General features: G+C 46.3%; 2 protein-coding genes across 4 annotated transcripts in view; both read left to right on the top strand.

Annotated features, from left to right (window-relative positions):
• Positions 1-1,099: 1,099 nt before the first annotated feature.
• Positions 1,100-14,077, top strand: HDAC3 (histone deacetylase 3). Of its 2 annotated transcripts, XM_068979459.1 has the most exons (15): positions 1,100-1,192; positions 1,300-1,382; positions 2,696-2,838; positions 5,132-5,213; positions 5,344-5,400; positions 5,526-5,581; positions 5,969-6,102; positions 6,582-6,662; positions 7,043-7,116; positions 7,273-7,337; positions 8,669-8,758; positions 8,885-8,943; positions 9,209-9,288; positions 9,595-9,752; positions 13,474-14,077. In XM_068979459.1, the coding sequence occupies exons 1-15, from the start codon at positions 1,138-1,140 to the stop codon at positions 13,541-13,543; spliced, it is 1,287 nt and encodes a 428-aa protein (XP_068835560.1). In that variant the 5' UTR covers positions 1,100-1,137; the 3' UTR covers positions 13,544-14,077. The 2 variants fall into 2 exon arrangements, with proteins under 2 accessions (XP_068835560.1, XP_068835561.1); XM_068979460.1 differs by lacking the exons at positions 9,209-9,288; positions 13,474-14,077 and having other exon boundaries at positions 9,595-9,747.
• A 2,232-nt stretch (positions 14,078-16,309) lies between these two features.
• Positions 16,310-22,288, top strand: part of DIAPH1 (diaphanous related formin 1) — a 114,789-nt gene continuing 108,810 nt past the window's right edge. Inside the window, exon 1 of one of the 2 annotated variants that reach the window (XM_068980820.1) lies at positions 16,310-16,441. In XM_068980820.1, the coding sequence (XP_068836921.1) occupies positions 16,325-16,441 (117 nt within the window). In that variant the 5' untranslated portion in view covers positions 16,310-16,324. The remainder of the gene's footprint in view (positions 16,442-22,288) is intronic. The other variant, XM_068980819.1, reaches the window with a different exon arrangement.

Below are 22,288 nucleotides of genomic sequence, written 5' to 3'. Positions count from 1 at the left end.
GGCCGGCACAAGGATAGTGCCTGAGTCAGCGTCCACATCTCTTCTGCGCGGGCCTGAGTCAGGCCTCCGCAGCCCCTTCCCCTTCCTGTACTGTCTCACACACACCCCCTCCCGCCTTTCGGGTTCTCCCGTCCTGACCACCTGGCCCACCCGGTACCGGTGGTTTGGTTCTGGCTCCGGCTCCGGCTCCGGTTCCAGGGGCGTCCTAGTCCGGCTCAGGGCCCCCGACGCCCTCCAGGCGCTCATCCCTTGCTTCCTTCCCCTCCCCCCTTCGCCGCCTCAAGGGCTCCGGGCTGCGGCTGCAGATACCCGTGCCGCGGCAGGGGTGGGGGGAGGGAAGGATGGAAAGGGATGAGGGCTGGTTGGGACCGGCGACAGGCTCCGGACAACTCCAGCCGTGGAAAGGGAAGGAGAAGGGGGGCGCTGCCGCAGCCGCTCTGGGTCCGCCAAAGCCTTCGACCGCCGGCCGGGGGCCAGGGGGCGGAGCCCAGGTGTGCGGGGCGGAGAGAGAGAGCCTTGCGCGCTTCTGAGCGCAAGTGTGGTGCGCGCGTGACTGCGCAGCCCCCCCACTGCCGCCCGGTGACGGTGCGGTGCCGAGTCTGGGTCCGGGTGAGGAGGACGGGCAGTCAGGCGAGAGCGCTCTCCACCGGTCTATCGGGCACGCCTGGTTTGGCTCCAGCCCTCAGATGCCCCGGCTGGATGTGTAGCTGGGAATCTTCCCCAGCGGGCCGGGGGAAGCTTGCTTTCTGCACCTGAGAGGGTCAGCGTGGCCGGTTCTCCGGAGCCTCCTAGAGAGGCGACACGGCCTGCGCCCCGCTTGGGACAGGTAGCTGGACAGGATGGCTCGGCTTCCCGAGGATTTGACCCCCGCCGGGAAGGAAATGGCCCCGTCATCCTAGGACCAATGCTACTGTCCTCGGGTCAAGCCCAGACTCTCACGCCCCAGACCTAGAAGGGCGGAGCAAGCCGAGGGCAGAACTCCGCAGGAGGCGTGGCCTGGGCGTGGTCTACGGGAGTCGGGCTTGGGTTTCCTGGTTCTGCAGAGGCAGGCAGCGTGCTTACGCAGCACGCAAGGCCGGGGGTGGGGCAGGCGGCCAGGCTGGCGGCGGAGGTGCGGGGCCTGGTCCCGCGGGCACCATGGCCAAGACTGTGGCCTATTTCTACGACCCCGACGTGGGCAACTTCCACTACGGTGAGAGAGCAACATTGCACGCGAGGGATTTCGGGACGCGGAGGTTTCGAAGCCGGGCCTACAACTCCAGGGATGGGTACTGACGAACTCTCTTCTCGCACCCCCAGGGGCTGGTCACCCTATGAAGCCTCATCGCTTGGCATTGACTCATAGTCTGGTCCTGCACTACGGCCTCTATAAGAAGATGATCGTGAGTCTCACGGCTTCTCCTGGGGACTGAGGGTGGGGACGAGCTGCGGCCTTAGGGATAGGTAGGCTGCACTGAATGCATCAAGAGTGACCCACCCCTGGCAGGAGGGAGGTGGATAGAAGGAACAAGGAGCATCCCCATATGCAGAGTGTTGGTGGATGCATCCACTGACTTAATGAAAGTTAGTTTTTAGGTCGGCCACCTTTTGACCTCAAGTGGACCAAACTTTGGCCTACGGTTAGGGTGGAGTGGAGCTGGTTTGCAGACACAGAGTATTTCCCTCCCTTGAATCTTAGGACAGTTCTGTGGCCTCAGAGAAGGGAAAGCGGCTGGCTCAGTGTGTCTGGATATGAGGTTTACCCTCATTTCCCACCCCTTTTCCTCTTCCACCTCTCTCCACCGCCAAGCTAGAGTTCTAGGGAGGACTTTGCAGCCCTGTGTGTAAATGTGTATGTGTGTGGAGGACAGTAGGAGGTGTCCTGGATATTCCCTTTTCAATCTAGAATACCCCCGCCCACACACAGAGTTCCACTTAATTACTACTCATCCCTCCATCTCCCCCTGTATACACATCCTGTCTGTCCCTGGCTTGGAATTTATAGCAGTGTGATATGTGATCATAACATACGGCCCTTATGGATCGCAAAGGGGATTAGCCAGCAGTATGAATGAGTGTCCACTGCTTGTGCTGAGCCACAGACTAGTGACTTGATCATAGAAATGACTGAGGTGATGTTAATGCCTGAATCTCTGACTCTTGAAATTGTTTGCCTATGTGTGCCTATGAGCATCTTCTGGGGAGAGAAAATTTTTTGCTCTTGTCCAGTTTCTAAAGTGTGTGACCCTCTCAAGAGATAATAAATCTCTGGCTTAGCATCTTGAGTTTTAATTAGAAGGTTGTTTTGTGTCCCATATTATTTGATTTCAAAATTAAGAAGAACTCAGAGGAGAGGACAGAGTCAGCACCCAGGGGAAATGAGTATGAAGAGAATCAGGAATAGGAGATCCAGGGAACAGGGCAGGTGAAGGGAGTTAAGGTTTGAGAAGGGAGAAAAGGCTGGGCTGGAGGTATGAAGGAAAAGGCAGGTCTAGTGGTCTTTAGAGGGCTTGATCCTAAGAAACTCCCAAGCTAATCAGAGTCTTTCTTCTTCACGGACCTTTGTCTCATAGAATAACAAGGATTGGAGGGGAGGGACAAGGGGACTGCTGTGTGTGGTTTTAGACAGTCCCCAGTGCTGGGCTCAGTGTGGTCAGTTTCAGCCAGGTGAGTAGGACTGACCCTGCCTGAGTTTATCTTGTGTTTCCCTCTCAAGGTCTTCAAGCCTTACCAGGCCTCCCAGCATGACATGTGCCGCTTCCACTCTGAGGACTACATTGACTTCCTGCAGAGAGTCAGCCCCACCAATATGCAAGGCTTTACCAAGAGCCTTAATGCCTTCAATGTGGGTGATGACTGGTAAGGGGAGAACTGGGACCTTTGATGCCAGGCACCTTGATGCCAGGCATTTCAGTGAGAATACTCAAGTGAGGTCTTATGGCAGCGGTGGGAAGATATGTGTGTGTGTGGGGGGGATACTTGTCAATGAATCATCATTTACTCATTTGCTTATTCAACAAATATTGATTGGTTATTGGCTCTAGGCCAGGCCCTATGCTAAGTGCTAGGGATACAATGATAAATAATACCAACACAATTTTAATATAGCCCTTGTGCTAAGTCCTCTAGAAGAGAGGTACATGACAGACTAAGAGAGGGCAGACATGGGAGAATTATCTAGCCTGGGCTGGGGCGGGTCAATGGCAGCTTCCTAGAGGAAGTAATGAAGATTGGGCTGAGTTCTAAAGAAAGTAGGATGTAATTAGGTGAAAGATAGTTGGGAGGATGGAGAATGAGGGGAGGAATGGGAAGTAGGGACAACATCCCCTAAGGGTCTGCATCAGGACAGAGTGTGACTTATTTAAGGAACAGAAAAAAGGCCACCCACAATATCTGAAAAGTGATCTGAATTGTGTCTAAAGAGATAGGTAGGGCCTTTAAAAAATAAACAGCCCTATTATGAATTGGGATATTTAACTTCTAGAGTAGGGAGAAGTCATTGGAGGGTTTTAAAAAGCAAGAGAGTGTTAGGTACAATCACGTTTATGTCGAGCTTATTTCATATGAGAAGTCAGCTCAGAGTTAGGTCTTGTGGGGAAAAGGTGGCCAACAAAGATAGCCATGATCCTTGCTTCCATTCTAGTCTGCATCCACTAAAAGATAGTGACCACAACAGCTGCCATCTGCTCCATTCATTTTTAAACTTTTTATTTATTAGAGAAAATTTTAAACATTTCTGCAAGTAGAAATACAGTGAACCCCCCCTCTATCCATCACCCAGCTGCAGCACTTAGACCAGATGGCTAAATTTGCTTCATCTGTGTCCCCACACGTTAGGTTATTTTAAAGCTAATTTGAGATGTCACTCCCTTTTGTCTATAAATATGTTACTATGTATCTCCAAATGATACTCTTTAAAAAAATGCATAGTATTCATCACACCTGAAAAATCAACAGTAATTCATATCATCAAATATGCAGTCAGTACTTAAATTTCTCCAATTGTCTCACATTTTTTTCTTTTTTGCAGTTGATTTATTTAAATTAGGATTTAAACAAGGTCCACACTCCATCTCATAAGACTTTTAACCCTTAATGTTTCCTTCTCACCCTTGAATTTATTTATTTATTTTCGCCATGCCTTGGCTTGTAGGATCTTAGTTCCCTGACCAGGGATTGAACCCAGGCCCCCAGCAGTGAAAACATGGAGTCCTAACCATTAGATTGCCAGGGAATTCCTTGAATTTATTTTTTGAAGAAGTGAGGCTGTTGATCCTATAGTTTCCTACAACAACTACAGTTTCTTGAGTAATTTACTCTGCTGTGCTGAGGATTACTGGTATATCCACTTAATTCTTATACCAACCCTGGGATGTAATAGTCCTTTTCATGATGATAAGCATCAAGTACATACATTGAAATTTGAGGAGATTTTGATAACTTAGCCTGAACAGTGGCAGTGGCAGAATTCAGGTCCAGAGGCTAGGTTTTTAAACACTACACCCATTGGTTTCCCTGAAGAGCCTACCAGTAGAAGCAGCCTCGGCTGGAGGATTGAGGTCAACTCCTTAGGCTGGCATTGAGCACCTTCCCAACCTTATCCCCACATCTCTGCTGCACAGAGTGTCTTCTCAGAATACCCTTTGTTCTCCAGTCAGCGTCTCCAGGGCCTTCGCAGCCTTCAAGCCACCACAAAGCTTCATGCCATGAAGGCTTTCTTGACCACACCAGCCCCAGAGGTCTGTCCCGCACACACTGCCCTGCTTGTTGGGTTGTTCAGGCACATGCTGTCTTGGGAACTTTCTTGTTTTTTGTGTTATTGCTCCTGCTAGTTTTGAGTTCACTTTATAGGTCTGGGAATGTAAAGTCCACCCTCAGGCCACAGCCTTGGGCCCTGTGAATGCTCTTGGTGCAATTAGCAGTACTGTCACTGCGCTTCTCTACTTCCCATCCAGTGCCTTGAACAAGTTTCAGTATGTGGTTTCGTCCAAAATATTTGTTGAATAAATTTGCAGATAACTTGGGTATGTATGTAGGAGGGGCAGATGGGGTTACTGAAGAAAGGAGACTATGGGGCTCTGGGCTGGGGAGAAAGGTGAAGGAAGGAAGTGGACAGAGGAAAAAGGGCTCCGACTTGCTCTTCTTCCTGCAGCCCCGTGTTTCCTGGGCTGTTTGAGTTCTGCTCTCGTTACACAGGCGCATCTCTGCAAGGAGCAACCCAGCTGAACAACAAGGTAGCTGTACCCCGAGTCCTGTTTCCCCTTTCCTGTGGGTCCCTGAATCCAAGGCCTTAACCATGATCCTGAGCTCCCAGCTTTGGGGGTGGGCAGGAGAAGGACTATGAGTTGGGCGTTTGTCTTTCAGATCTGTGATATTGCCATTAACTGGGCTGGTGGTCTGCACCACGCCAAGAAGTTTGAGGTGAGTGAGGAGGTAATGGGGGAGACAGCAGCTCCGCTAGGGTAGGAGGTCAGGATGGCAGTCGGGGGGCAGCTGGGTGGAGGAATTGTTCCTCTTTGTAATACCACTATACTATCTTACCATAGGCTTCTGGCTTCTGCTATGTTAATGACATTGTGATTGGCATCCTGGAGCTGCTCAAGTAAGTAGCCCGGGAGGAGATGGGGCCACTTACGAGGCTCTTGGCTGAGGTCTGAGACTGCCCCGGCCCTGACCCTGACCTCCAGCCCCACACTAGCTTCTCCCAAGTTCTTGATGCTTTTCTCAGGCTGCCTCTTCCTGTGCTCTGCTGCAGATTCCCCGCTGCCTGCTCACATTTCAGCCTTCTCTGCACATCCCTCTCCTGTCCCTGCCTCCAGGCTGGAGCCCCAGGGTTGCCCTTAGGGAACTGGTGGTATTAGGTTTCAGGTGACTTGGGCCAAAGTAGACTCTTCATAATTTCTGGCCTTGTGTTTGGGAGGAGTGGGTTCGGGGCTTTTCCTCCTGGGGTTCACCTCTGCCTCAGACGCTGGCTTTGCCTTCACCCCAGGTACCACCCTCGGGTGCTCTACATTGATATTGACATCCACCACGGCGACGGGGTTCAGGAAGCCTTCTACCTCACTGACCGAGTCATGACAGTATCTTTCCACAAATACGGAAACTACTTCTTCCCTGGCACAGGTATGGAAATAGGAATGCCTATCCCCTTCATACTCCTCAGCTCTTACCATGACTGCCTCCTCCACAAGCTCAGGTCTCAGTTCAGGTGGCCCCTCCTTGGAGAAACCTTCCCTGATCACCCTGTTACCCTGTCACATCACTCTGCTCTTTTCTTTCCAAGCACTGATTGCTGTTTGAATTTATTGTGGGGTTTTGTTTTGTTTACTGTCTCCCACATAATCATGCCTACCTCCCAAGAATATGAGCTTGGTGGGATTTCATTTATTTAGTTAGTTCTTTTCCCTGCTGTATCCCCATACCTAGTTCACAGCTTGGCTCATAGTAGGCCCTCCAAGAGTATCTGTTGAATTAATGCAAGCTTCAAGAGACTTAGTGGTTTGAGGGAGTGTGTGGCGGACATACACAGATGGAGTGAGAGGCCCTCAGAGTACATGGTGGGGTTGAAGCAGCTGGCACCCCCACCCCCCTCTCCCCAACAGGTGACATGTATGAAGTTGGAGCAGAGAGTGGCCGCTACTACTGCCTCAACGTACCCCTGCGGGACGGCATTGATGACCAGAGTACGTACTAAAGTCTTCTCTCTGCTCACTAGGCTCCTTCTCTCTCTCCCTCCTTGAGTTAACCTCTTCTGCCTGGTATTGTCTACCGTTGGGCCAGGTGTCCTTCAGGATGAATGGCCTTCAGAGGGACCATGAACTCCCCGGAAATTGTATGCAACATATTGTGTGTATGTGCATTTTTCTGGGAAAAAGGTCATTAGCTTCCATCAGTCCCTCCAGAAGTCTCATGAACTTCCCCACCTAGAAGTTTGGAACCAATAGTGGTCCCTTTGGGTTGCCCTTTTCCTGGGCTACATGCTCTCTGAACCCCCTTTTTCCTTTTGTTCCCTGTCTCCCCATCCCCTTGGGGTGCCAGGTGCCCATCTTTGGCCCTCTCCCAGGTTACAAGCACCTTTTCCAGCCAGTTATCAACCAGGTGGTGGACTTCTACCAACCCACGTGCATTGTGCTCCAGGTAATACTGTCCGTGCTTCCTTAGGCACTCAGGCTTACGGGAAGAGAGCAGGAGAGAGGAGAATCCCTAGGCTGGTGGGGGAAGGGAAGTGAAGGACATCGGTGACATTCTGAGTAGTTCTCTCACTGCAGCCACCTGGGGTTTTGATTTTTGCAGTGTGGAGCTGACTCTCTGGGCTGTGATCGATTGGGCTGCTTCAACCTCAGCATTCGAGGACACGGGTGAGAACTGCTCTCCTTCCACTCCTCCAGGTTTTCAAGTGGCCCTGGGCTTCAATACATGGAACGGGTAGCTGGGAAACAGGCCTCACCTCCTTTTGGGACTGAAAAGTAGCTACATGTACTTTGAACCAGAAATGTCATCTTGAGCAGTGTTCCCCAGTTGGCAACATTCACGTTAGGTTTTTGCTAAGCACTTGTTGTGTTCCAGGCATTGTATTAGGAGATGGGGAAGCAGTCAGAAAACTCCCATGGAGTTTACAGTTCAGCCTAGGAAACAGGCAAAACTATAAGTAAGCAAACAAGATAGGTAGATTGTTATAAATTCTATGGAAGAAAAAGATAGAAAGCTAAGATATGGGATAACAGTGGAGAAACTACTTTAGATACCATGATTTGGAAAGAATTTTCTAAAATTCTGTGCTGAGTCCTGGAGCCTAAAAGGAGTGAGCCATAAGAAGAACAGAGAGAGGTCCATCCCAAGCGGTGAGAAGAGCGCATGCAGACACGCTGAGACAGGGCAGAGGGGTATCGTGGAGGAGATGAAGTAAAACCAGTCAGGTGGAACACAGAGAGCAGGCTGGAGGTGGTTTGAGGTGATGTCTGAGAAGTCGGCAGCATTGGGGTCATGCAGAGCCTTTAGACCTTGCTAAGGAGTCTGGATTATATTTCAGATGTGTTGGGAAACTGTTGACAGGTTTTAAGCAGGGAAGTGACATGATCCAGCTTGAATTTTAAAGTGACTGCTCAAGACTTCCCTGTCAGTTCAGTGGTTAGGACTCTGCACTTCCTCTGCAGGAGACATGGGCTTGGTCCCTGGTTGGGGAAGTAAGATCTCACATGCCTTGTGGCACCGCCGAAAAAAAACCAACTGCTCTGAGGGCTGAATGGAGAAAGGTTTGGGGTGGGGCTGGGCACACAGGAGTGGAAGTGGGAAGACTAGTTAGGGAGCTCTTGGTGTTGTCTTAGATAGGAGGCTAAGTTGGAGGAGGTGGCGGTGGAGAGAGGTAGGTGATGTGAGTTATATTTTGGTGGCTAAACTGACAGCACTTGCTGGTACATTGGTGAGACTAGTTGATTAACAGGTGGGTTGCTAGGGTGGGTGCTGAGCAGGACAGAGGTGAGAGTGCACTTTATTTTAAATTTCACTGAGACACAACGTGCCGGCAATAAAGTGCACATATCTCAGAGATATAACTCAATGATTTTCACTACCAAGGTCAAGATACAGAACACTTCTAGTTTCCTTGTGCCCCTTTCCAGTTAGCCTCTAGAAATGTGTTCTCTGGCTTTTGGTAACTTCCTCCACCCATTCCTCTGGTTTCTTTTAACAGGGAATGCGTTGAATATGTCAAGAGCTTCAATATCCCTCTACTGGTGCTAGGTGGTGGTGGCTACACTGTCCGGAATGTTGCCCGCTGCTGGTGAGCATGCCCCCATTTTTCCTCCTCTCCCTTGTACAGTGTGAGCTAGGGGCTCTCCCTGAGAGATGGCCAGTGGACCTTTCACCCCACTCACTCAGCCTGCCTTGCTCTGCTGGTTTGTTTCAGGACATATGAGACATCACTGCTGGTAGAAGAGGCCATTAGTGAAGAGCTTCCCTATAGCGGTAAGGACCATCCCACACATGCAAGGGGGACCATGCCCCCACAGCAAGAAGGCCATTCTCACAAGACCATAGAATGGCCTGGTTTGAAAGTGGATGGGAAGTTTGACTTTATCAGAGTTCTGCAAACTAAACCCCTGGGCCTAGAGAGGGGAAAAGGTTGAGCAGATGTTATGTAGGGGTTTTGGATGGAAAGGAAAGAGATAGGCAACCCTTGGGACCTGCCTGTGTCTATTTGAGCCATCATGTCTCCTCCTTTTTCCGCAAGAATACTTCGAGTACTTTGCCCCGGACTTCACGCTCCATCCAGATGTCAGCACCCGCATCGAGAATCAGAATTCACGCCAGGTCAGCAGCTTGGAGAAGCTGAGCGCAAGGGTGGAGGAGCCCAGGAAAGGTCCAGGATGTGGGAAATCAGAGAAACCAGGGAAGAGAATCTCAGCCATCACTATGTCTGTTATCAGCTAGGAGGCAGCCCCGGTGAAAGCATAGGCAGTCAGGGTTGGGAGGAGGGACAGTTACCAGCTGGGGGATTCAAACTAAGATGCAAAATGGGACTGAAACTAGGACTGCAGGGACAAAAGGCAGCTACAAGCATTGACATCCTGGGAGTCACTGGGAGCTGCTCATTGTCTATTCCTCATCCCCAACCAGTATCTGGACCAGATCCGCCAGACAATCTTTGAAAACCTGAAGATGCTGAACCATGCACCTAGCGTCCAGATTCACGATGTGCCGGCAGACCTCCTAACCTACGATAGGACTGATGAGGCTGATGCGGAGGAGAGGGGTCCTGAGGAAAACTACAGCAGGTCTGGAGCAGGGTCATAAGAGCAGGGAATTCCAGCAAGTTTTGGGGGAAGTTAAGAGGGAAAAAGTAAGTTAGACAGCATTAGTCTAATTGTCCTCAGTTTACCTTCTTCAGTATACAACCATCCCATACTTTTTTTTTCCCCCTGATTTAATGATGTAAGTGACATACATTTATTGTAAAACTTTTCAGTTCAGTTCAGTCGCTCAGTTGTGTCTGACTCTTTGTGACCCTATGGACTGCAGCACACCAGGCCCCCCTGTCCATCACCAACCCCCGGAGTTTACTTAAACTCATGTCCATTGAGTCGGTGATGCCATCCAACCATCTCATCCTCTGTCATCCCCTTCTCCTCTAGCCTTCAATCCTTCCCAGCATCAGGGTCTTTTCCAAGAGTCAGCTCTTTACATCAGTTGGCCAAAGTATTGGAGTTTCAGCTTCAACATCAGTTCTTCCAATGAATATTCAGGACTGATTTCCTTTAGGATGGACTGGTTGGATCTCCTTGCAGTCCAAGGGACTCTCAAGACTCTTCTCCAACACCACAGTTCAAAAGCATCAATTCTTCTGCACTCAGCTTTCTTTATAGTCCAACTCTCACATCCATACATGACTACTGGAAAAACCGTAGCCTTGACTAGACGGACCTTTGTTGACAAAATAATGTTTCTGCTTTTTAATATGCTGTCTAGGTTGGTCATAACTTTTCTTCCAAGGAGTAAGCGTCTTTTAATTTCATGGCTACGTCACCATCTGAAGTGATTTTGGAGCCCCCTCAAAATAAAGTCTGTCACTGTTTCCACTGTTTCCCCATGTATTTGCCATGAAGTGATGGGCCTGGATGCCATGATCTTAGTTTTCTGAATGTTGAGCTTTAAGCCAACTTTTTCACTCTCCTCTTTCACTTTCATCAAGAGGCTCTTTAGTTCTTCTTCACTTTCTGCCATAAGGGTGGTGTCATCTGCATGTCTGAGGTTATTGATATTTCTCCTGGCAGTCTTGATTCCAGCTTGTGCTTCATCCAGCCCAGTGTTTCTCACGATGTACTCTGCAGATAAGTAAAATAAGCAGGGTAACAATATACAGCCTTGATGTACTCCTTTCCTGAGTTGGAACCAGTCTGTTGTTCCATGTCCAGTTCTAAGTTTCATGTTCCATGTCCAGTTCTAAGTCCATGTTCCAGTTTCTGTAGATTACAATTGCACTGTTCAGCATTTATGTATAAACACAAGGGCACACATACACTCATTTTCAGTGTTGTGCAGTTTTGTTTTTTTTTAATAAAAGTTGGATCATTCTGTACATGTTCTACAATTTCCAAGTTTTTTTTTAACCAGTGTATCTTTCTGTGCCAATATATATAAAAATCTGCTTCATTATTATTATTTTGCTTCATTATTTAATTAGTTGTATGATATTCCATTGTGTGGACATAGCATAATTTAACCAAGTGCCGTTGACAGGCATTTTCATTATTTCCTGTTTTTTTCACTGTTACAAAGAGTGTAGCAGTGAATCCCTGTAAATATACATCTTTGAGTGCTTGAATGGGTTAGATTACTGGACTTGTTGTTGCTAGGTCAAAGGCTGTGTGCAGTAAAGTTTTTTTTATTTGTTGCCAAATTGCCTTTCAGACAGTCTATAACAGTTTATATTCTTGCCAGCATTTTACTGACTCCTTCCAGATTCCAAGCTGGACAGGTCACTGCACATATACTGCTGTTGTAAGGCCCTTAGATTTCTTTCCTCTCTTAATTTTTTCAGGTGTGATAGTTGTATTGTGTGTATGTGTGTCTTTTTAAATATCTTTACCTTCCTGAGATACCTATTAAAATATTTACAGATGCACTGAATTAGAGGAAAAAACAACCAGAATAGACTTTAAAAAAACCACAAAAGCTGAAACAAGCTTTTCTGAAAAAAGGAAAAAGACAAGAGAACCCAGAAGTGCAGAAACAGATGTATTTAATAGAGAACAGATTTCCTTATGTGACTGGGGATAACCACAGCTGGATGTTTGCAGGACACCTGGTCCTGCTCCCACGCACTGTTAAGAAGTCTGAGTTGACTCTGCTGCAGAGTCTGATGAGCTTCTCAGTCCTTTCCAGAATTTTCTCTCTGTCTTAATAGTTCATACTTCCAGATCTCTCTGCTGGACCTGGGCTTTACAGCTTAGACTCTTGGGACCACTCCACCCCTCCTCCTCCATGTGTACCCCTTCATTTCCTCTCTTGGTTGAGGAAGTATCTGAACATCTGGCCTCAGGGATCCTTTTTGACCCCTCATCTCCATCTCAGCTTCTCCAGTTCTTTGAGGTTTGACTTTTGGAAATTGATCTTAAAAATTTGTTTTTCAGTTTCTTCCTTTTGGAAAAGTTTGTTTTTTTCATCTGTGATTTCAGGCTGGTATCTGGGCCTTGTCTCTGCATTATACAGCCTGTTCTCAACAGCCAGCAGAAGCCTCTGGCCTCTTCCTGTCTTAAGCCCTGTTACTGTTGGACTACCCACTGACTTCCTTGTCTTTGATACTTGTAGCATATCAGCTATATAGGATATGATATTTATATTAAATTATACATGATACAATGCCATCATGTCATCATTCTCTTGCCATCCGACAACCCTGAGAGGTGCTATTCTTAAATTAACAGAAGAGGAATCTAAGGTTCAGAGAGGTTAAGTAGCTTTCCGAAGTTCTTACAGCTAGTTAAATACCAGGGCTGAGATTCAAACTCGAGTCTCTGGTTCCTCACCTTTAACCCTTGCACACTTAGAGGTAACTGAGACTTTGCTCTCCAGGCAGAGGGAGCCTTTCCTGATTTTGTTCCCCAACTTCTCTTTGATGACTTTCTCCCTTCTTTCTCAGTTAACAGCTGTGGGCAAGATAACTTAGTTATTTATTCTTCCAGAGAATAGTTTTCCAAAAAGAAATCAGAATTGGGTACATATTGGGCCTTGTATTACTTTCATATCCCTTCACCCACTACATACAGGTTTACAGTATGTCACACCTCTACTAAAAGTGCTCCTTTCCATTGCATTTAGAAGAAAGTCCAAATTTCTGACGATGACTTTATAAGGCCCTGCATGCTGGCCCTTACCCTCGTCCCTGGTCTCATTTTTGATGACTCTCTCTCTTGTAGCTGTCTTGACCGCCTTCTCTCACTTCTCTCACCTGTCTTCCTTATAACCTTATAACTTCTGTACTTGGTTTTCTTACACCTTGACGTGCTCTCCCTGAGATATTTGCCTGTCCAGCTTCTTAGTCTTCAGTTCTTACCTTGTCAGAACAACTGTTCCTAATAATCCTGTCTGAAATTTTACCCTTTTCCTCCCATAACTCTTAGTCACATCCCTTTATTTCATTTTATTCATAGTGCTTTCCACCATCTGAAATTACTGTGTTCTTGTTTTTACTTTGTTAGTTATTGTCAGTCTCATTTATTAGGTAAAGTTTTTTGAGGATAGGCAGAAATGTCATCCGGTTTATTCTCTCGCCAAGGCTTATGACAGTGTCTGGCGCAGAGTAGTCTGTCAGTAGATGTTTATTGACTGCCTGAGTGGATGAATGAAAGTAAGCAGTCTCTACCAACAGAAGGAGAGGAGTGCTTCCCTGACAGTGGGGGCTTGAGAAGTGGCTCCAGACAGGGTGCCTACGTGGGAGAAGATGGAACTGGGAGAGTGGGAGCCTGACCTCTCTTTCTCTCTTCCCTTGCTTTGTAGGCCAGAGGCGCCCAACGAATTCTATGATGGGGATCATGACAACGACAAGGAAAGCGACGTGGAGATTTAAGGGGAGCTGGGCTTGCTGTGTCCCCAGGAATTCCCTTTTAGCTCTTGGTTGGGTGGGAGGGAAAAAGTGTGGTTCTCCCACCCCTGGTCAGGTTACTTTCAGAGCTTTTACCAACCCTGGGGGAGGGTTTGGAGACCACATCTGGTTCTTGAACCAACTATCCCCTTTCTTCTCACCCTCAAGGCCTGAAAATGGTACCTATTAAGGATTGAATAGGGACAAGGATAGCCATCTCTAGGACAGCCTGGGCTTGGGCTCTAGAGGCCAGTCCTAGCCCTTTTGGCTCGCTTATTCCTTCCCTACTTCCCTCCAACCCAGAGACTTTAGGAGTGAAGGGGCAGACAGGAGTAAGGTTGCCTTTGATCTCTTCCTCTCCTGGGTTCTCCTACCACAGGCCTTGCTTCCAGTGCAGGTGAAGAGTAGAGGATTTTAGGGGGCTCTGGCTCCTTAACATCCTGACCCAGATGATGGGAAGTATGGTTTTGAGATGGGGGAGGATGTGAAATTGTCTTGTTCTGACTTTTGGTTTTATGTCCATTTTACCACTCTTTTTATCCAATAAACCAAGTTGGTATTTTTTGTACCTTTTGCCTTTCTAGGAATATTCCTTTTACTAGCTGCGTGTATATGAAGGGAGGAAATGGGATGATGATGTATATAAGAAAAATCATAGTTAACATAGTTAACACTTACCTTACTACCTGTGCATATGGATTCTACATGGATTATCTTACTTATATATATATAGGGCATTAATACAGCATTTTAATTAAGAGTTAGACAAACCTGGGAAGTTTAGTAGCTTAAAAGAGGGAATAGAGGATGACTTCAGGTTTTTAGTCCTGGGTGTTTGGATTGGTGATGCTAGTTAAGGTACACTGAGAAAACATGTCAGGTACTTAACACAGTGCCTGATATAAGCAGTTGCTCATTATCTTCATTGTTTATGTGAAGAATGATGCTGGATACTATAGTAGTCACAAATATGGACTCTTCCCTGGAGTTTACAGTCCAGTAGGAAGGAAGAGAAATGGTTTATCAGATGTAGACAATGGTATTGGAAAGAAGAGTAATACCTGGATCACTCCTTCCCTGCTTTGATCCCTCTGTTTCTCAACACTCTAGAAAGTAAGTAGCTATTTGGGACTGTTTTGGACAAATTGAGTTTAAAGTGTGGGCTGGGCAGTCCTATGCAACTTTCCATCAGGCAATTAGAAAGTGAAAGGTAAAAGCTGAAGGTCAGATTTAGAAGCCAGCAGTTTTGGCAGACTCCTTGTAACATACCAGACCCTAGATTGAGCGCTGGTAGCTCCCTAGTGAGTCACTGGCTGGCCTCCAGGAACATGCAGTTGAAGTCTTTTGCTGGTTGTGAGCAAGATAATTAAGTTCAGAGTTTGAAGGCCTACTGGGTGCCACATGCTGTTCACACAAAGGACCAGATGTATTTGGGAGAATAGAGGAAATTGGTGAGGGAAGAATCAAGTGAGTAGAGCAAAGAACACACTTTTGGAGAATGCCTGTTCTTTTCACTCAGTTTGGTTTATGTTAATTCAGTTGAGTTCAGTTGCTCAGTCGTGTCCAACTCCTTGGGACCCCATGGACTGCAGCATCCCTGTCCATCACCAACTCCAGAGCCTACTCAAACTCATGTTAATCGAGTCAGTAATGCCATCCAACCATCTCATCTTCTGTCATCCCCTTCTCCTTCTGCCTTCAGTTTTTCCCAGCATCAGGGTCTTTTCTTTTCTCCCAGCATCAGGGTCTTTTCTTCATGAAAAGAAAGAACTGAGTCAGTTCTTCATGTCAGTAGGGAATCCTTTTTAAACACAGGGCTTGGCAATCAGACCAACCTGGTTTTATTTTTTTTAGTCAAGTATGTGTCCTTGGGTAAGTCACTTCAATTGTCATTGTACAGATTTCCTGTCTTTAAAATGGTGAGACTAGTGGAATCTGTCACATGCCATTGTGGAGATTCAGTAAGAAAATACACGTCGTGTTTTTGCAAAGGGTCTGGCATAGAACAAGTGTATGGTAAATGGTTAACTATTATTAAGTTTCAGGAACAGCAGTGGCAATAACTAGTTTTCCCAGATTAGGAACATGGAACGTAGTAGACCTGGAATTTAGAACTAGGTAATTGAACTCCAGAGCAGGTAGAGTTTGCTCTAGCACTGGCCCTGAACCAAGCTCTGTTCTTGGCACATAAATGGTAGCTATCACTTTATTTTTTCGTGTGCTCCGTGGGTATTGAACACATAAAAACTATTATCCGGGAAAGCTTGGCACTAAATTTTCTGCCAGGATAAGTCTCTCTCATGCAATTTTTTTTGTTCAGATAATAATATCACACTCTGGGGTGTGAGAGGGTCCAGGCTTCACAGCCACGTGGGCACTGCGTGGGAGCAGGGAGGCCTGCGCCGCTCCAACCGGCAGGCGGCGCTGTCCCAGAGAGTTACACCTCCCACTCACCAACCCACCCCCCCCACCCCCCCCAACGTGAGTCCAAATGGTTAGGCCCGCCAGGCAGGTAGTGCGCTTCCGCGGCTTTCCTCCACCCTCTCCCTTCCCCCGTTGGTAGGGGCTGCGGGTCCGGGCGGAAGTGGGGCAGGCGGGCGGGAGCGAGGCGTCGCCGTTGTATATTCATGAGGCGCGCGCAGCCCGGCATGCTAATGAGGCGGGGCGCGGCGGCGGACTGAGAAGCTGCTGGGCGGCGGCGGCGGGCTTGGAGCTGCGGGGCGTGAGCGGCGTGGGCGCGGGGTCACTAGCAACGCAAACCTGGACATGGAGCCGCCCGGCGGGGGCCTGGGACCCGGCCGCGGGACCCGGGACAAGAAGAAGGGCCGGAACCCAGACGAGCTGCCTTCGGCAGGCGGCGACGGCGGCAAATCCAAGAAATTTGTGAGTGTCCCTCCCACCTGGTTCCCTCAGGCTGGCCCCTTAACCGCCCTCAGGACCCCAGAGACCCCCCGCAGCTGGCCCCAGGGGTGCACGCCCGTTTCTAGGGAGCCGCCCCCGCGCCTCCCTTCCTCGTTTTGCTCGATGCTGGGCTCCGAAGCCCGACCTCCGACCGCTCTGGGACCTCGGGAATCCCCGCAGTCCCACCCGGCTCTTGCCCTGGCAACCTCGGGGCTTTCTTCACCCCTCTTCTCCCCGCCCTCATGTTCTGCCCTTACCCGCGTAGCCCTGGACAGTCTCAGCCCTATCTCTTCCCTCTCAGCCCCACTTCCTTTCTTCTTCCTCCGTTACCCGAACACGCCTTCTCTATCTCTAGCCTCAGTGCTTTTCTGGGTCCGTTTTCTCTTATTACTCTTCCCCCCTTTTTTGGTATCTTATTTGCTTCTCCAAAGGTCACTTCCTTCCCCAAGCTTGATCCCTTTCACCTGCTAACTTTGCTCCCGCCCAGTCCCCTCTCTGGGCCCTCAGCCCGGTGTCACCTGATAATCCTTCCCCTCAGGAATGTTACCTGACTTGGGCCCTACCTTCCCTCTTCCCTTGGACGTTTGTCCTTGTGACTGCAGAAAGGGGTTCCTGCCCAGTTCCTGTGGTCGTTGGGTATGATGGTAGTTGACTTTCCAGTATTTCCCCATCCAGAGAACCTGTCTCTTTGCTCTGTTGCTAATCGGTCACTTGTCAGGGGATTGGAACTTCTCTCAAGAATATGCCCTTCTTGCCTTAAGAGTGGTGATCACCCTACCCCACGGGGAAGAAGTTGGACTAAAAAGGCCCAGAAGTTTTTGAGTACCTGATTGTAATTGTCTTCTGTGCGTTTTCATGATAACAATCTCCTCAGCTCTTCCGCTACCTCCTGTGCTCCAAGGCTACTGATAACCTTTTTCTCGACCTGTAGAAGAGTCGGGCTTTCCTCAGGTGCCAGTGACTTCCAGTCTGAAAGGATATTGGTATTCGTGTAACACCGTGGTATCTTATTATCTTTGCCTACACTGAATGTTGGTTTTTACGCTATCGAGGGAAAGATAGGAGGCGCTGTCCAAGATAGGGCGTCTTGGATCTTCATAACCTTTCCTAACTAGTTTTGTAGTCTCTCCCAGGTAATTAACTCCGCCGCCCCGGTGTCTTCTTTCTACTAACCAAATGGTTTCTAACTTTCCCTCTTTCTCTTATCTCCAGCCATTAGCATTCTGACGCAGCTCCACAAGTTTGGGAAGAAAACTGAGAAAGTGATGAAAACAGGAAGATAATGTTGCTTTGGGACGTGGAGGGTTGAGATGTGGAGAGTACTGAACAGATTTAAAATAGTGACTCATCTCTTCCTACCTATTTCCATCAAGACAGGTGCTTCTGGACTGTCTTATCCAGTGACTATAGGCTGTCAAGTCAGTGCCTGTTTTTATCTGGTGACTGTCTCCCCCCCCCCCCGCCCCCCCAAGAAATGTGGGTTTAATAGTAGTGACAACCTTCCCTCACTGGTGATCAAAGCAACATTCTCCTAGGTTTCTTTAGGATAAGCATGACACTCTAGTTAGGGAGCTTTCCTGCCAAGTCTTAAGCTTTAGGGCCCGTGTATCTTCTATTTCTGTATCCTTTTGTTTTGCTTTTGTTTCCATGGGTACTATTTGACCTTACTCACCCGAATTCCAGCTATTTTTGCTGATTTATAGTGACCTTTGTGACTTGTAAATGTTTTTCAAGTTCTAAATGGAATTTTATGTGTGCTTGTTGTATCTAACATGAGTTTCACTAATTTGTGAATTCTGCGAAGTATTTGGGGCTGAACGGTGAGATACCTGAGGAAATTCAACTTCTTTTCACCTGTTTTTTGGAATGTCCATGGAGTCTTGTGTATGCTGAGTGGATTTGGCTCAGAGTTGGTATTTGCTTTAGGGAGGGTGGAGCTGAACCAAGTTCTCTTTTTCTTTTGAGGTGTTTTTCTTAACTCTTAATCTGCTGAATTTTTAGAAAATATGTACACACACAGATAGTGAGAATTGCATTCCTGGCTGAGGGATTGGTAGGTTTCCAGGAAGGTAGTGCTGTTTAACCCCTTTACTGCCAGCTGTACCATACCTCAAGGCTTTACCATAGTCTGTCTTTCTCGTTGCTTTTTATGTAAGAACTCTGTGGAAATGAGAGCCTAGGAGGAGCGTTGCAATCCACTTCTCTTTGTGTCTGTGTATGTATGTGGGGGTGGTAGAGTGGGCGAGATTGCTGGTTTGCATTTGTTACCCATGGCTTAGTTTCCTTGAACTGTAGGCTAAAAGTGAAGTCAAAAGGGTTTCGCCTACTCCACCTTTTCTAGTGTGTGTCCTCGGGAACTCCATTAAGAATACATTTTATAAAACTGCGCTCGTTTGGACTGAGTGTGCTTGAAGATTATTTGTTTGCATCTGAGGAGTTACTAATCCCTTTAGCTGCTGTATACCTTTCCAAGCTTATGCGGTTCTAAGTGCAGATCAACTGATGAGAATACAGAACTCACAAGTTACCAAAGATTTGCTCTTTACTCTCTGAGGTAGCTTGTGTGGAAAGGACACAAGGAGCCTAAGTTGAAAAAGTGGTGAGGATCATCTTTTTAAAACATGTGGTTCTTCGAGATGCAAATGTGTGTGGTGAAGCCAGGGTGTCTGGTGTTCCATTCCTTGGTTCTTCTTCAGTCTGTCTCTGGGCCATGAGCTTATCCCTCGTCCAGCATTATTTCAGTTCCTTTTGGAAGCCCTTAAGACAAAGGAAGATAAAAATGCTAAATGAACAGAGTGTTTTCTTACTTTTTAGCAGTGATGAGCGTGGGTGTCAGATAGACTGATTTCTGAAATATGTGTAAGGGGAGTAAGTATAACCAGGATGTTAGGAGGCTGCAGAGCATTTCTGCATTTTGTAGACTGCATATCTTCTCATGCAATCAAGAATTGATCTGTTTTAAGAAAGACTATTGCATCTTAATTCAGCTAGGAGCCTAACTTTGTAAAACATGATTAGTGTGGGATTAAAGACAGTACAAAGTATGTAATTTTTAAAATCTTGTTTATTGTTGGACACCTATGTTAAATTTTTACCATGTTGCAGTTTCTAAAAGCAAAGTGAGAGTAAAAGTTCATTTAGTTGTAGATCCCTGTCCATCCAAAATGAGAGCAAGGATGAAGGATGCTAGGCAGAATTTTAAACAGATATTAGGAAAGGTGAAGATTATAAAAGAAGTGGAGTTGTTTATGTTTCTTTCCTCTTAAAGATACTAACTTTGTTCCAAAAGGTCGCTCAAAACCAAGGAGTATGCAGAGAACTTTATACAAATCATTTGTGTTTTTTGAAAGTTGATAAACACAGGGATTACGTAGTTTGAAAAGAGGGAGAGGAACCTACAGGAATGTTAGTGAGAGTTTGAGATGACAGCATGATACCTTAAAAATTTGCCCTCTGCCTGCCTAGTCTTTAAAGACACAGCCCAAGGATCACTGGATAATGTTACTTTCACTTGTCTCTAAGGAAATCCTCCTTCACAGGAGGTGAAACTGAGGGAATGCCTCAACATTTAAATCTCTTGAGAGAGTTGTTAAATGTTGGGATATTTTTATAAAAAGAGTTGAAACTTTTATGACCTGTAAATTGTTTTAAATTGTTGTAAATTTATTTTAAAGAGCTAAGAAAATAGTAACAAGTGAGGAATGATTTAACTTTGTTGATGGGCATACAGGTCAGAATAGACTAATTTTATTCCCTGTGTGGTAAAATCACCTTTTGTTACCCCTGGGGTGCTCAGTGTATTTTGTAAATGGATTGCCAAGTTATTCTTGGAGAATGTTATATTTTCAGTGAAATGTAATAGAGACATAAAAGATAACGTGTGAATTAGAAGAACAGGTTAAAAGCATGTTTATTAATAAGAAATATTCGGTATTGTAGAGAAACAAAGTTTGTACATGCAGGTGGTGTTTCCTCTCATTTTGTGTCTCAGTTGAAATCATTCATGACTACCAAAAACATCCCCATATTCAAACAAACCTTGTGTTTTTCTTTGTTGTGTTGAACCTTCTATTCTTTATCACTTTTATTTGAAAGCAGTAGGGAAAAAATCACCTCTTGCTAACCAGCAGAGCACCATTGATTGGTTGTCCCTGATTAGGGTTAGGTGAGACCGTGCCAACCCTCTCTCCCTGCCCTGCTGTCTGTCATTCCCTTCCTCTTTGTTTTTTAATATTGCCCAGCTGCTATAAGAACTGATTCTAGTTCTTTTTTTTTTTTTGATGCTAAAATTTCTTAAAACTTCAAAGCTAAGATTGAAAAGTAAATATTTTAATCACTATGAACATATCTTCTTACCTACCTGCTTTGTTTTTTCTTAACAACTTTTTTTTTCCAAATGATTTTTCTAATTGAAGAACTCTTAAGGGAGTAAAGTTACTGAAGGAAAAGGGAAACTGAGACCAGTATTTTAAGGAATTTTACCACTGATTACAGGATAACTCTGGGTGAACCATTGTTCTTTGAACTTTGAGATTCTTACTTCATTCATTATCAAAGCTTGCTATGAATGGTAGTCTTAAAATTTTAGAGTTGGAAGGGACTTTAAATGTCATCAAGCCCAAACACCCACTCAGTGCAGCAGCAATCCCTTCTTACAGTTGTAGGTTGAAAACTGAATAAATAACTGGAGGAGGAAAAAAGCATAGATTTTGGATTCTACATTTCCTTTAGTAAATTTCAGGATCTTGGAAGAAAAGTGATCATGTAAAAGGAAGAGATATGCTAGAAACTGAGACTGAGAGAGAAAAGATTGAGGAAAGTGACTCTGTTGCATAGTTCTGTGACAATTAGGGAGTATCAATTTCTCCTTTAAATAGTTGCTTAAATTTCTTCCCTCCAAGAAGGGGGATGAGATGGATAAGGGAACACAAGAAAGAATTGTCATAATGAACTGAATTAAGAGAAACACATTGCCTTCGTGTGTGGAAGCAATGTTATATGGCAAATGGGAAATCTTATCCTTGGTTGTGATTATAAGTGGTCTTTAGGTAGTAGCTGCTTTGGCATTCTGTCAGGGTAGCAGATACAGGTAGAGTTTATGGTGTCCTACATGATTTTTCTAGGTTTCTGATTGTGACTTATTCCCTGTTTTAGGAGTAATACTGTTTGAAAGCAATAGGATTTTCATTTTCTTTTAAGACTTAGCATACTTTAAGGATCCAGCAGAGATTGATTTATAAACTGTCTTTGATCCTAAAGGTTACAGAAAACCAAGGTAGTAGGCTTTAGCTGCCTTTTTAAAAATATGTTAGAACTTGAGGATCAAGTAAAAAAATAACCCTCACTTTTTTTTCCCTCTCCCTAGAGAAGGCAATGGCACCCCACTCTTGCCTAGAAAATCCCGTGGATGGAGGAGCCTGGTGGGCTGCAGTCCATGGGGTCGCTAAGAGTTGGACATGACTGAGCGACTTCACTTTCACTTTTCCCTTTCATGCATTGGAGAAGGAAATGGCAACCCACTCCAGTGTTCTTGCCTGAAGAATCCAGAGTCTGATACGACTGAAGCGACGCAGCAGCAGCAGAGTAGCTCATACTTTATTCGGGGTCTTCACCTTTCTGGCTGTTAAGCCTAACCATCTTTTTTTATTGGTGTATAATTAACATATAATAAACGACATATATTTAGTGCACAATTTGTGAAGCTATTGCCGTAGTCAAGATAACGAATATATCCCACACCCTCAACAGTTCCTTCTGCCTCATTGTAATCTCTTCTTCTCACCCCTCCTTGTGACCCAGTGCTCAGGTAACTAACCACTGATTTGCTTT

This window comes from Capricornis sumatraensis, chromosome 9 (assembly GCF_032405125.1).
Source record: "Capricornis sumatraensis isolate serow.1 chromosome 9, serow.2, whole genome shotgun sequence".
In the NCBI taxonomy this organism is placed as follows: domain Eukaryota; kingdom Metazoa; phylum Chordata; class Mammalia; order Artiodactyla; family Bovidae; genus Capricornis; species Capricornis sumatraensis.
The sequence above is the reverse complement of the archived record's forward strand: the minus strand, read 5'-3'. Positions and strand labels throughout refer to the sequence as shown.

Bases quoted from the DNA above. Each gene is read 5' to 3' on its own strand.
- HDAC3 (XM_068979459.1), top strand. From the start codon at position 1,138: ATGGCCAAGACTGTGGCCTATTTCTACGACCCCGACGTGGGCAACTTC. The intron at 1,383-2,695 runs GTGAGTCTCACG...TTCCCTCTCAAG, and splicing joins GCCTCTATAAGAAGATGATC to GTCTTCAAGCCTTACCAGGC. The intron at 5,582-5,968 runs GTAAGTAGCCCG...CCTTCACCCCAG, and splicing joins GGCATCCTGGAGCTGCTCAA to GTACCACCCTCGGGTGCTCT.